The sequence below is a fragment of the Carlito syrichta genome, unplaced genomic scaffold, assembly GCF_000164805.1.
Source record: "Carlito syrichta isolate Samal-C Ts95f unplaced genomic scaffold, Tarsius_syrichta-2.0.1 Scaffold309624, whole genome shotgun sequence".
NCBI classification, from domain to species: Eukaryota; Metazoa; Chordata; class Mammalia; order Primates; family Tarsiidae; genus Carlito; species Carlito syrichta.
In genome coordinates, this window is record NW_007253720.1 from 105719 (window position 1) to 120709 (window position 14991).

General features: G+C 46.9%; 1 protein-coding gene across 1 annotated transcript in view; it reads right to left on the reverse strand.

The window, feature by feature from the left end:
* Positions 1–212: 212 nt before the first annotated feature.
* Positions 213–14991, reverse strand: part of DIAPH1 (diaphanous related formin 1) — a 78598-nt gene continuing 63819 nt past the window's right edge. The window contains exons 19-27 of the mRNA XM_021717292.1: positions 13905–13999; positions 13446–13547; positions 12974–13213; positions 12728–12857; positions 11579–11703; positions 10775–10939; positions 10518–10653; positions 8657–8743; positions 213–2122 (exon numbers count right to left, since the gene is read on the reverse strand). Of these exons, the coding sequence (XP_021572967.1) occupies positions 1965–2122; positions 8657–8743; positions 10518–10653; positions 10775–10939; positions 11579–11703; positions 12728–12857; positions 12974–13213; positions 13446–13547; positions 13905–13999 (1238 nt within the window). The 3' untranslated portion in view covers positions 213–1964. The remainder of the gene's footprint in view (positions 2123–8656; positions 8744–10517; positions 10654–10774; positions 10940–11578; positions 11704–12727; positions 12858–12973; positions 13214–13445; positions 13548–13904; positions 14000–14991) is intronic.

The following is a 14991-nucleotide window of genomic DNA, read 5'->3' on the forward strand; positions in this document are numbered from 1 at the left end:
TAGCTGGGCGTGGTGGCGCGTGCCTGTAGTTCCAGCTACTTGGAAGGCTGAGGCGGAAGGATCGCCGGAGCCCAGCAGGTCGAGGCTGCGGTGGCCGGGAGCGGCCACTGCACTGCAGTCTGGGCGACAGAGTGAGACTTCAACTAAAAAAAAAAAGAGTAGAGTCTAGACTAGAAAGAAAACAGCTCAAGAAATCACAAAGGAGGCTGTAAGGCAGTATTTTCAATGCTTTATTAACAGTTGGAAACAAAACCAACAAACTGAGGGTGATGATGTTCCACCCAGAAGCCCAAGAGGTGGGGAAATAGGTTTGCATTTTGTTCCCCCCCCCCTTTTTTATTAAATGCGTCTTAGCAAAAGTAGATTAAAAAAAGAAAAGGCCAAAGCCCCAGATGTCAGCGAGCAGGAAGAAGGCGACCCAGGCGAGCTGAAGACCCCTGCACCACCGGCCTTCCTGGGAATAGCTCAAAGGAGCTGCCGCTGCCCTTCTTACACAGGCGCTAGCAACCAACCCTCCCTTCTGGCAGTGAGGCCTCCCTGTACTGCCCGCCCTTAAGTTTCTGAAGCTCCACTTGCACTAACAGCTAGAGTTCTGGGCTCAGCCCTAACAGTGCCATTCTTACTCCCTAGCTGGGGATGGAAAGTTGAAAGGGGCACAAAGGAGGGCAGAAGTGTCCTCCGAGCTCCCTGTGGTTAGGGCCACTCAACAGTTTGGCCTACCCACTGTTCAGAACAGAGCGGGGTACAGTGTGCGAGGGCACTTCCTGTGCCCACTCCCAGAGAGTCCCATCAGCATGTGCACATTTGGCTTGGTACATTTATTACAGTTATAAAAACTCTGTGGTCCTAGTGCTCTCGCTACTCTTAGCTCTGGGTCACTCAACCAGAGAAGAGGTTCCTCCTGCCCCAGGTCCTGTGGGAGAGAAGGTCTGCCTTGGTCTCAGGGGTCCAGAAGGTCCAAGGGCCATGTTTAGGATTGAGGGTCGTGTGGAAAAACCCTGGGAACTCTGGAACTGCCCTCAAAGCCTCTCACATTATGGAGGAGAAAGGGAGAAGGAAGAGTTTTCTTTAAAAAAATTTTTTTTCATACAAAAATAGATCCATTTGCAAAACAATTTCTCAGCCAGGAGGCTCCACACCTCCCGTTTCCTTGGAGACAGAGAGGGAGGTACTGGGATGGTCACAATACAGCCCATGGTCCAGATGAGATGCACCAAAGCTCTGGGGAAGGCGTGAGAAGAGACCTTGGCTCAGGAGTCTGGGCTGGTGCAGAGGGTCCCGAGAGGCAGGACACGCCGTGTGGCAGTAGGCTGGGCAGGCCCCACACTGTCGCTAAGATCTGCCTGCCCACAGCTCTGACCTGGGTTAGCAGAATAGGTAAGTGGTCCAGACCCTTTTTGTTTCGGGAGCCCTTTCCCAGGAAGGTGGAGTTTGCTCCTCACTTCCGAAGGTGCAGCCCCCAATGCCACACACCACTAGTAATAAATAATAGCCAGGAGAGGGAAGGGAAGAGTGGAGGTGACAGCAATGAAGGATCTGGCCCAAAGGCTCACAAGCCCCATGCTGTTCTCAGGGCCAGAGAAACCACAAAAGAAAAGCATGAATCCAGCAAGACTGACCCAGGGGAAAGCCCACTAGTAAGTCAGGGCTAGGAAGCAAGCTGGGCCTGGCCTGAGACCAGAGCGCGGACAGGGTTAAGGCAGCAGACACGGACCCTGCTTTGGTAACACAACAGCCAGGGCTGGCTGGGCCGGGCCCAGGCCTGCCCACACTGCCCTTTCCTCCTGGCCTCCAGGCAGCTGAAGCTGTAAGTGATGTTCAGAGCAGCAGGCCAGAGAGAGAGACAGGGTCAGGGGAGTGGGAGTGGCCACCAGAGGACTTCCCCCTGGAGCCTTCAGGCACATGCTGCAGGGCAGGACAGTCTGGGGCTCCTCTGAGGAGCTGCGGTGGCCTTAGGAGCTAGCTCAGCTTGCACGGCCAACCAACTCCTTGGCTTCCTCAAGGATTGTGGGGACTGCCTCACTGGTCTTGGGCACCTTGGCAGGAACAGCAGTCATGGCATCATCCTTGGTCAGCTCTGAAGCTAGCAGAGATGTGACTGCACACCCGGCCTTCCTGTTGGCTGCAAGGGAAGACACACGAGAGATCTCACCCTGGAAGGCCTAGCTTCTAATCCCTCTCAAGCTCCACAGCAGCCCTGTTAGCCATGCACATGTGGCTGCCCTGCCCAGTTCACAGAGGCCCTTACTTTGAAGAAGGAGGGGCAGGGATCTAATGTGTGGGACATATCATTAGGTGGCAAGAGATATAAGACAGTGTGGTGCTACAGAGAGCAAGCCTTGCCCTTGCTTTCCTATGTGAAAACAGTCCAAGCACTGAATACATCTAGACAGACAGAACTGTCTGTGTGATTAGAGAGAGATGAAGGCCCCAACTCATAAGAAGAGGGTTTTTGGAATTCAAAGGCTGCAACTGAGTACAAAGTTTTGTTTTCCTGACAGTTCCCAGGAAGCTCCAAGGCCAAAATGCTTTTCAGTCAGCCCCAGGAGGGTTGTCCCTGGCAGAAGGTGGCCTTCAGTAGGCTGTGGGTGCTCCTGCAAGGAGAGCCACCACTCAGTGGCACCACATGCATGTCACACTCCCATGTGCTCTCCAGCAGCGGATGACAAATGCCTAAGCTCCCTGCCACCTCTTCAAGGGTACAGCTGTGATACAAATGACAACAGCCTCCAAGGTGTGTAGGGTGCGGGTGTGTGTGTGGGTGGGGGATGCGGAAAGGGGGAGCTAGGATCAAGGATGGCCCAAAGGGGACCCCTACAAAGAAAGATGCCCGCCTGCCTAAAGGGATTGTGAAGTCCCAGTTGCCATCCCAGGCTGGAAGAAAACCAGTCAATTCATGGGTTTTTGTTCTAACTGCTGGGTGTCATTCCCAAGACTCTTAGTCATTTATGGAACCCAGGGTCCCTGTATCTTGAACAGGAAGGTGGATCCTTGGGACCATGCCCACCTCTTGATGTCTGCCTCTTCTTACACCCTAGAAGCAATGCCAAGTGACTGCACATACACAAAGCTGCCTGGGACAAAAGAAGCCAGACCCAGAAGGCCACATATGGGATGGGTCCATTTCTATGAAATGTCCAGTACAGGCAAATCCACGGGGATAGAAGGTATATTCATGGGCCAGGAGCTAGGGAAAGTACAATCAGAAGGGACTGCTAATGGGTATGGGGGCTTTCTTTTTAGAATGATGAGATGTTAGGGAATGAGATAGTGGTGATGGTTGCATAATTTTGTGAACATACTAAAAACCCTTCAATTGTACACTTTAAAATCGTCAATTTTAGATATGTGAATAATATCTTAATTTTTAAAAAAAGCTTTCCTGGTCATCTGGAAAAGCTGGAGTGGAGAAAGCTGTGCCTTCAGGAAGCAGGACCAGATGAAAGAGCCTGGTGCTCCTCATGGAGACCGTAGGACTGGGGCAGCTCAGGATGTAAGCAAGGAGGAGGAACAGTCCAGGGGACTAGTGATCCAAGTGCCTCCACTGGACCAGCAAAAAGTTTTAGTAGGCAGAAGCCAAATGTGAGCAAAGAGTCCCACCCTTCACCAAGACTATCAGTCTCCCTGAAGAGCCATGATCCACAGCCACTGTTTTCACCTCTGGGGAGGCAAGCCACAGATCAGGCAGGGAGCAGACAGCATGCCCACAGGTTACCAATTTATAGGTCTCCTCCTCCTCCTCCTCCTCCACCTCCCAGGAAAGCAGGGGGTTGTCTACCAAGAGGAGAAAGAATAGTGAAGACCCTGCCTGACAGCCATAGGGCTTATCTAGTTACAGATCAGAGGTGTGTGATCTAGACTGTGTGGATTTCACCAAAGCATTTGCTGGATTATGAACATATATTATTGCCTCAGGGACTGACAGGTAAGGAAAAGGAGCCCACTTGAGTGTTGACTGTGGTGGTCTACATGCGTCTGCTTCTCCTACAAACTCCAGGTATCCCAGCTCCACTCAGACTTCTGTGACACCATTATACTGAGCCGTTTGAACAATGAAGAAAAACTGGCCCCTTTCCTTCTGCCCCCTACCTGACTGAGTACTTGTTAAGATTATTGATACAATCAGGGAGGATCACTAACAAATAGTCCCACAGGCTGTAGGAGAGGAAACAATTTTGAGATATTAGTCAAAGCTCTCTGAGGCCAGATTCCTAGAAGTTAGGGGTGGGTTAGGATAAAAACATGAGCAAAATTGACCTTATAAAACTAATATAGCTGAATTTTTTAAAATGTTAATGATTTAGAAAAAGACCTTTATAAAACACAGGCCAGGAACTAAAGAGGAAGTGCTCTTGTTAATAAGCTTCCTTGGGGAAGAGGAAACTAGGACAGATGGGGCAATCATTACTATCCTAAAGAACTCATTATTGTCCAAACTCTCCTAATTATACCTCCTGCCCTATTTTTACAAAAGGAAGGGGCGAATAAATGGTACAGAAAACACTCCTCTCAACCTTCTCTAGATAGATGGTCATCAGAAAACCTCCCTGCAGCAATTTCACCATGCCCAGGACTCTCCTTGCTGTAAGGTATGAAAGACTATTTCTTTTCTTTTTTTTTTCTGAGTTGCAGTCTCACTCTGTCGCCCATACTGGAGTGCAGTGGCACACTCCCGGTCACTGCAGACTTGACCTGCTGGGCTCCGGCAATCCTTCCACCTCAGCCTTCCAAGTAGCTGGAACCACAGGCGCGCGCTACTACGCCCGGCTAATTTTTGATTTATTGTAGAGACGAGGTCTTGCCAAGTTGCCCAGGCGGGTCTCGAACCCACGGGCTCAGGCAATTCACTCACCTTGGTCTCCCAAAGCCTGGGATTACAGGCTGAGCCACCAAGCCCAGCTGAAAGACTATGTCTGGCCCATACTGAGAGGTCACTGTCATCTCCTGTCCACTGTGGCTAAGTGGACCTGGATTACAAGTGGACTCCAGTTCTGGTGTTTTGATTAGCCGGCTGCGTAGACCCGGGCAGACCATATCTGGGTCTTAATTCCTTTTCCCTACGAGCAGTTTAAATGCTAATCACTAGAGGTCTAGAGTCTTCCCAACTCTAAGGCTCTATTAGTGTATGTAGAGCTTACAGAGAAGCTAGGAAGTGGTAGAGGAAAGGAAATGGAGAGTGAGATGAATTTCTTTCTTCCCTTGGCTTTTATCCCAGTGAGCAAATGGCCTGTATATAAGAGGCCACAATTCAGACATGGAGATAAAGTTGAGTCATTAAAACCACAAGCTGACTCAATCATGGGCCTGAAATAGTAGCTGTAATACAATCACATGGATTCTTTCCCTTGACACTCAAACCATTGTTCTCCCGCACCCTGCAGATCACAGCAGTTTACATGTTGCTTTTAATGAACCAACTCTGATAGTGACTCTCCTCTTCCAACTCCTCAATGGGTCTTTGTATACTGGTCACTCCCTCAGGTCTCCAGAGACCGGAAGACTTTGACGTTCCTTTAAACTCCAGGGAAAAGGCTAGCATCTGTGAATAGGGACAGCTGCCTCTCTGGGAATAAGGAGGCTTGTGAGGCAGATATGTTCCATGGTGCTTCTGTTTTTTTGGCTCAACGCAATTGGCCAGGAGGAACAGTCCGAGACAGTCAACCAAGGGGCAGAACAGCCACATCCAATGGCCACGGAAGAAAACCTACAGCCACTGGAGCCTTTTTATCTTGAGAATGGGGCCATCTAGGTTCAATCTCTCTTCTCTTCTTCTCCTAATCCTACTGCCACTGTACCAAAAAACATTAGAGGTGGAAGGGACCCTGGAGACCATTCTAGTCCAACTCCCACTTTATATCTGAGCAAACTGAGTCCCAGAAACATTAAGTGATCTAAGGTTAAACACATGGCATCAGAGCACGATCAGACTTTGGGTTTTTCAGTCTCTTCCTAGCCCTATGCTCTCGTACTCCACTTGAATGCCTATCCTTCTGTTTACATTTAACGTGAGGCCACATCACATCCCATCACTTTACATGATGCGACGGCATCAGGGTCTAAAGAGCTTACAAGAATTAACTAAAAATATCTTCCCTAGCCGGGCTCGGTGGCTCAGCCTGTAATCCTGCGCTTTGGGAGGCTGAGGTGAGTGGATTGCCTGAGCCCGTGGGTTCGAGACCCGCCTGGGCAACTTGGCGAGACCTCATCTCTACAATAAACCAAAAAATCAGCCGGGCGTGGTAGCGCGTGCCTGTAATTCCAGCTACTCGGAAGGCTGAGGTGGAAGGATCGCTGGAGCCCAGTGGGTCGAGCCTGCGCCGGGAGTGTGCCACTGCACTCCAGTCTGGGCGAGAGAGTGAAACTCCAACTCAAAAAAAACAAAATCTTCCCTTAGCAATTCTCCCAGATATGTGTTAGGTGCGTTTAGTAAACTCAGAGCCCAGAAAGATAAGGTTATAGGCTGGAGCCACTTGAAGAATATGTCATTCTCATTTAACCTACTTTTTACTTCAATTTCTCCTAGTATAAGTTTCTTCCTATTCCCTCTTGCATTGGGAGACAATACTTTGACTAAGTGAAGTCCTCTGCTGACAGGTTAGGTTCTTGCAAAATCCCTGCTTCCTCCACCTATAAGTAGTTTTCCACGTGGAAAGAGGTGAAGAATGGGACCACCCCTGCAGCGGGAAATCACTGATGTCTGGCTGCCCGTGTATAGGAAGCATCTGGGATTCTAGTATAGCTCCACAGGAAGAGGCTTTAAAGGGAATTCCCCACCAAAAGTCTGATATGGACTGACACTTAGCTGAAGGGGTCGAGGAAAGCAGTGAGATGCAAGCACTTTCGTTAGACTAGAAATGCTTAATACAAGGCCACATCACCTTATATGATGGGTAGGAAACAACACTGTAAAAACCTATAAGGACCAAATACAGAAGTAATACAGTACTCCTAGTGATACTCTCTACCCAAACACCTATATCTCTAGGAGTAAATGTACTATCCCAGAGAGTTCTCTCCTCTTCTTTAAAGAGCCTAAACACAGAAGCCTAAACACCTCTCCTCTTCTTTAAAGAGCCTAAACACAGAAGATGCCAGAAAACAGATGAGCTGTAACTAGGAATTCTTCAGTTTGGGGAGAGTCCTAAAGTCATCCAGAAGAGCCCCCAGAAGGGAATATCCCTCTGGGTATTCAGAGTCTCAGCAGAAATAGCCAGCCATTGCAGTTGAAACTCATAGTGATCTATGACATTTGGGCAAGGCTACTGAGTTCATGTGGGTTAGCCTGCTCTATACCCTCAGTCCTGAGGACCTCATCCCAGACTATGACAGTACTACAAATACCACTGTATTAGTAGCTGGGTACTGGCCAAAACAAGCCATATAACTTCTTCTCTTTATGATAAACTTAAAGCTTTATCAGATAGGTCTACAGAGTACACCAGCTAGGAAATAGGAAACACAGCTTTAACTACCTCTGAAGTAGAAACCCTTAATGATGTTTTTTTCCGTGATTCTTATTCTTCGACCTAAGAAAGAAGCAATCACTCCTAACCCCAAAGTGCCTTCACTATACACAATAGTGCATACCAACTCTACATGAAGGGCAGCCTTGGCTATATCTTCTTTTGGAATATTCTCTTAGTCACTGTATGCTCCCCTCAAGGGAAACTTCCATTAATCCTTCCCCATATATTGCATGGATCATTTGTCCTCCTATCTCCATAATTCTTTTTAGAGGCTCTGGCTCACTGCAATCCACTTAAATCTGCTGAAGGTGGGAAAAGAAGGTTGCGAGGGAGGGAATGGGGGAAGGCAAGGACATTGGAGGCTTATTGCATTCAAGAAAAAGGGAGTTTTTAGACACAGCACAACCGTTCGATTGAGATCTTCTTCTATACTTTAACACCTGGGGATAATAATGCCTAACCTTTCTAGGGAATTTTATACTTTCTTTTTTGAGTCGGAGTCTCACTCTGTCACCCAGGCTGGAGTGCAGTGGCACGCTTCTCATGGCCACTGCAGCATCAGCCTGCTGGGCTCAGGTGATCCTCTCGCCTCAGCCTTCCAAGTAACTGGAACCACAGGCATACACCACCATGCCCAGCTAATTTTTAAATTTATTGTAGAGATGAGGTCTGGCCATGTTGCTCAGGCTGCTCTCGAACTCCTGATCTCAGGCAATCCTCTCACCTCAGCCTCCCAAAGTGCTAGGATTACAGGTGTGAGCCACTGTGCCCAGCCTAGAGAATTGTGTACTTTCTATTAGTTCTTTCTCTATATGTCTTCTGCTTGTGAAGTTGATAAAAAGGACTCTGACTTATTTTTGTCTTTGTATTTCAGTCTATATCTAATATACAGTTTTATATTTAGATCAATTTTTGTTGCTACACACAAATGCCCACTCAAGTCCCTATGGCCTGAAGCATAGTTCTGTGTTCCAAATTGCTGCTTCAAGAATAGGGAAAGATGCAAGAATGATCAAATGTAACTGATTTGTGGTCCGTCCCTGAAACCCTAGTTTTCCAATCATGGGAGCAAGCGGACTAGATAAACCACTCTAGATGCAGGGACTATAGTGGAGAAGTTTCTAAACCCTTGGAGCATTATTATTCTGCTCTTTAGCCACACCCAGGCTGAGCTCCCAGAGCATACTTACCTTGACGGGGCCCTCTCTTCCGTCGAAACGCTGCCCCTGACTGCAGAGCTTCTAGAAGACTGTCCATCACACCTGTCTCATCACCCTCTGTCATGAAAAACAAGATAGAGATGTAAATTCTTCAGCCAGAGCAGCTGACAAGTGTCAAGCTCCATACAAAATGCATGGTTGCTACTTGGCTTCCCCTCTCCCACAGCGGCTGGCAGCTGAGAACAGGCAAAGAAGGCTCAACCTTTCGTCTCACAGGTCCATGTTTACTTGTATCTGTTTACAAAAGGTCAAAACAAAAATATTTCATTGCCCACTATCCAATGCAAACTTGGCTTGGATATTTTCCTGCAGTGCCATCCTTCCCATCCCTATCTGGACTAGCACACAGAATTATAGAACCTTCCAACTCTAAGACCAGGATAAGTACAGAGACTGCGATTGTGATATTGTAATATGCAACTAGATTACCCCCTCTTTATCCTAATGTGTTTTACAGAAACCTCTCAAGGAAGCCTGGTTCGGCTTTCAGACCAGGGCTGAGGAAAGGAAACCACTGATCAATAGTACATTTCGTGTAAGTACTGCCTCCAGTGGTTGTGTCTTCCTGAAGCTGGCTCTGAATCTAAGAACAGCCTGGCTGGAGTATAAAGAGTTAAACAGAATCTTTGCTCAGGCCTGGCTCGGTTTCCATGGCAACAACTTAGGAGAGTGAAATCTGAAACTGTGAAATCCCAAAAAGCCAATAGGCTGCCAGCTCCAAGGCTGGGGCTCGCTGCTCCCAGCGCCACCTGCCGGCTGAACATAACCAGTGCAACTGACCTACATTCCAACCTCATTTGCTTGACCTGGGTATTGGAAACAGGGCAAGGTCCACTACGCCACCTGTTGACCGAGTATAGCCCTCATCCCACATGTCAGCGGGACTTGACCTTCCCCCACTAAATCCTAGCTAGTACCTGGGGACAAACCCTGGAGACCCAGAAGGTAGAGGACACTTGATGTGGGCTTTTACTAGTATTTCTGGAACAAAGTTGGGACTTAATTGAGGTAAGGTAAAGGAAATTGCTTTCTAGAAAAAAAAAGTTCCTGGGAGCGAGAGATTTTAGAGTAGTCCTGTGACCAAACACCCCTTCACCTGCAGAAGGCTGGAGGCCCCTCAGCTTCAGAGAAGGTGGGCATCAACTCCGTGCTATGTGAGCAACGTGTGCTGTATTTCTGCTGCCCACAGTAAGAGCAGTGGGGGTGGAGGAGCAGGGAATCAGCAGCAGGAAAGAAGCAGAGACAGGAAACAGAGGGCCAGTAATTGAGACCATATGTTTCAACAAAGACATGCTTCTGGTAGTGAAACAGAGATTTTGCTAAAGAAAGAGGAGGGCAGCCAGCTCCTCACCCCACTTCCAGAAGTTCAATCCATTTACGATATAATTGTGTATACAACTGTGCAAAGGTACTAGGGACACAGGACTTAGCGAAGTAAGCAGAAAGGGAAGACAAGCCACCATTAAAAGATGGAAAGAGGGTCAGGAAAACATTTTAGGGGAAAAAAACCCAAAACATTTAGTGGAGGGAATGAAAACAAGCCAGAGGAACCTTTACATGTGCAGAAGGAAAAGAGTATGTGTTGCAGCAACACTAAAATCACTAGGGAGATGAGACATCGTGCAAGAATCAGCAAAGGAGAGAAAAAGGATTTTAGCATGGAAAACCGGACTGGGGTTAAAGTCCAGCATCGGGATCTGGGAAGGTAGAGGCTGCCAAAAATCATTTGCCAGGAGGTGAGCACAGACATGAGCTATTCCCTCTGGCCTGTAGGTTCTAGGCAGAGAAGCCTTCCAAATATTTAATTCTTCAGCCCTTTTCCACTTTTTACCTGCATTCATGTCTATGAGCTGCTCTCTCTTCTGCTGCTTCTCGAGCCGCTCCTTCTCTGCCTTCTCCTTGGCTAGTTTTGCTCGCCGCATCTTTTCCTCTGTCTCCCGTCGCTTCTGATTCTCCTTGACTGCTTGCTGGGGGGACAAGAAGGAGAGGAACACATGGGCATGTGTACATCTACCACCAGCCAACAAAACCCAGTGGAAAGTGAGAAATGCCCACATAGGATTCGGTCAGCAGGTATCCCCTGCTCACCAAAAACATATTCCTGAAGTTGTGCAGATCCATGAAGAATTCTTCCACAGATAACTTCTTGGGGTCAAAGAGGAAGTACTCGCCGAGTTCCTTGTAGAGGGTCTCCATGTTGGAGTGCATCATTTGCAGCTTGTTGTATTGCTCCTGTGCATCTTTCACAAAGCTGTGCAGCCAAGGAGTGAAGGACCACGACCAAGAAGCAGACCCACCTCTCTAGCTCAGACAACTACTCAAAGATGTGTACTGGAATGCACAGGGATGTTTAACACAGCACGGTTTACAACAGCAAAAACAAAATCAATCTAGATATCCTAAAGAGAGGAAGAGTAAACCATAAACTATGACACACCTATAAAATAGAAGATGGCAATTTAAAAAGAGGCTGTTCTGCATAGACTACTATGGAAACATGGCTAAGATGTATTTTGTGCAAAAAAGCCATACAGTGTAGTTCCTCCTCCCAAGCCCCATTCTCTAAAATAAATTCATGAGGTGCAAATCAAAATAAAGTTCAACGGCAGCAGTTACCTTTGGGAAGGGAAAGAAGAGGGGAGGACACATGTGCATGTGTGTAGTGGAGATGAGCACAGGAAGGGGAGCCAAGGGGACTTCTAGTTGATCTGCATGGTTTGCTTCCACTATTACAAAAATGAGAATGCTTTCAAGAACTATGCATTTATGAAAAAAAAAGTTTCTAAGAGGGAAGAATTGTACGTTGCCATATCTATTCTGTTGTCCCCACCTCCCTTGGTCAGTATCCTTTCCTGTCCTAGGGAGCAAGTACCTTCTTTCAAGAGAGGATATAGTCATTTTTTCAACAAACTTGTCTTTTTCATCTGTGGCAGCTGGGAAATTCTGAACATCACGTTCCATATCAGAAATCTGTTTCTTCATCTGATCTAGGTTCTTTTGCAAGTTTTCAGCAGACACTAAAAGAAACACAAAACAGACAGCTAGCGCTTACTAGTAATTCCAGCCTGAAGACCCCCAGCTTCAGTCTATACACATATTCTGGTACTTAATAATTTTAATTCTTTTGTGTATTTTGTGTCATACATTTAAGTTTTCATCTTTCCAGTTAGACAACTGAACCTCCAGCCTCCACAAGGTGTACAGTAATAAGAACAGAAAAAAGGCTGGGCGTGGTGGCTCAAGCCTGTAATCCCAGCACTTTGGGAGGCCAAGGTGAGAGGAGTGCCTGAGCCTAGGGGTTCGAAGACCAGCCTGGGCAACCTGGTGAGACCTCGTCTCTACAATATATCAAAAAAAAAAAATTAGCCGGGCATGGTAGCGCACGACTATAGCTCCAGCTACTTAGAAGGCTGAGGCAGAAGGATTGCCTGAGGCCAGCAGGTCAACACCAAGGTAGCGGTGAACATGCCACTGCACTCCAGCCTGGGCAATAGAGTGAGACTCTGACTCAAAAAAAAAAAAGAAAAAGAAAAAAAAACACTTCATTTAATTTAACTTGAATCTATGAAGCCCCTTGAGATATTAGTCTCATTTATTTTAGAGAACGGGGCTTGGGAGGAAGGAGATATACATAGAAACATAGAGGCAAGGCAGAAATCTGCTCCTATTTCTACTGAATGCTGCTTTTTCTTTGTCTAGTTGCAGAATAGTTAGGCCTGATTTTTGGTAATCAAGTCTATGCTTTCTGAATGAAAAAAACTGTTGACACAGACTAAAAACACGTGCCTTTCTTCCAGTTGTTTTCGGTGTTTGGTTCTACCCTAGGAAGGAGAGAGTGCTTCCTCTTTCTACACAAGAACTCTCTTCATGCTCACTCTCTATCCTTGTGGCTTAAACACCTTGTGTAAACACTACCCTACTCCCACTTGAAGTAATCTGAACTGAAAATGATCTAAAACCTAGACTGTGTCTTATTTCCTTCCCCAATGCAGAGACTTATGGGTTCAGAACCACCTTCTAGCTTCACCCCAACATGCCTACCTCGGCTGGCCTTCTCCACATGGGCAAGCTCATCTGGAAACTTGAGGACATCAGGATAGTCATTCTCACACAACTCAGCCAAGAAGTGCAACAACGTCATCTTCTGATCTGTGGACTTGGTGTCTCGAAGCTTACAGTAAGAAGAGAAATTGTTAGTCCTGACACGTCCAAGGTGGCCTCAGGCCACATGGGGTTCAGAGGCGGCTGCCTTCCCTTCTGCTGTTCTGCTCTAACCCCTTGGCTCACCTTACAGAGAAAGCTGATATTGAAGCCAAAAGCACCAGCATTCCTGGAGCCAGCATTCATATAGTTTCCAACAAGCAAGGTAATCTCTAAGAGGCTGGAAAAGCTCTCACTCTTGTGTAATTCCTCACATGCAGCAGTAACAGACACAATCTCTGGTTTGATATTCTCCACCTGTTCACTGAATTGTAGCTTGAAGAGGATGGCATTGAGGCGAGGCCGCAATCGGGGCACGGTGCCCATCTAGTGGAGAAGACAAGCAGCTCCATTACAGCCAATGGAGGAGAGAGAGAGAAGCGGGAAAAAGATAAAAGATAGAGCCTCCTGTGAGAGGATCAGAGCTCCAGAGTAGGGAGAAGAGAGATTAAGACAGTTCAAATGGACAAGAGACAAGGAGCAAGGGCCAGGGCTGCTCCTCAGAGGGGAGGGGAACAAGGGAGGCAGAGAAGAGTCTATTGCCACAGGCCCCACTCACCACCACGCCAAACTGCTCTGACTCAGCCAGATCATCATATTCATCCTTCAGTTCAGAAAGCATTTTTAACTGCTCTGGCTCTGGCATCTGCTTAATGAGGTTCTGAAAGAGAGAAAAGACGTCTCAGTTTGAGGGGGATTTGCTGACAACTTGAATCTAAATGACTTTTACTCTCTTGTCCATCCCACACTCTGCCCAAGGACCACTAAGAAGGAAACAGGGTGGGGTGGGGAGGGAGAAAGACAGGTAATAAGATGGCATGATTTTTGAAAAAGACATTCTTTCATCTTTCTGCCAACACCTCAGAATAACCTCAGCACTAGAAAAACGGCAGCTTCTGTAAAGCTACCACTGATAAGTCCATAATACTAGAGGAGGATCTTTTTCATCTAAGCAGAGATGAGGCTAGTGCACAGCTCTGCAGAAGGCCAGCTCCAGCAGAATAAGCTTGCTCCTTACCTGGATCATAGACTCAGTCAGAACAGCCTCATTCACCTCCAGGATGACATTCTTAATCTCCTGATAGGGCATGCGGAAGGAACCCAAGAAGATTGCTGCCAGAAAAATAAGATACAAAGTCATGTTCTGCTCAGTCTCTTCCCCATTCCAATTCATCCTATAAATCCATGCTAGAAACTCTTTCTAAGAGAACTCTTTTATTTAAAGTCATTTTCAGACACCTTACTGCCTATATAGTTAAAATCCAAGTTCCTGGGGCCAGCAATAAAAGGTTCCCACCTCCCAACTTTTTCTTTCACACTGTTCCATGTATCACATCCCACAAGTACTGAGATTCTTTGCCTTTGTTCACATAGGAAGCCTTTGATCTTCTCTGTCTGTATATATCAAAGACTTTCACCCCACTCTATTTAAGGTCCCCACTCCCAGGTCTTGATTCTCAAAGCCTTGACCTTAAACTCTCACATCCTGTTCTCTAACAAACACACAACCTATCCTTTCAGCTCCTGCATTTTCTAATCTCTAATGTGACTCTTCAAACTTATCAGGACTGCTCTCTCGTCTCCTGACCACTCTGTTTCCTCTGGATGTATCAGTTCCACTCTGCCTTCTCTATTTGACCTGGACCCTGTAGTCAAACACTTCATTTGCCCTCTCACCACTGCTCCTATTCCTATTCCCTCTGCCCTCCCCCAGCTTCCTCCTCCTTCCAGGCCCTGGTTCATCCGTCATCACATTCTCTACTCTTATACCTGGGCCGATGCAGACTGAAGTCTATGAATTTGTCGTGGTACTAATGAAAGTTAGGGCCTCAAGTGCTGCTTAGCAATCCCTTTCTGTGTGTTCCTATTCTTCTCTCTCTCACCCCTTTTGGCAGCTCTTCCAAATTTTCCCAACCATCCCACCATACCTCCTTCATAGTACCTATCAGCCTGTGCTGCTATTATTATTATTATTTTTATTTGTGTTTCTATCTCCACCAAACACATGGTTCATGGGAACAGGAACTATGTCTTACTCAGCTTTATATCCTTAGCAATTACAAGTCATGTATCATTGCTGAATACTAAAATTCTATCTCCTAGAC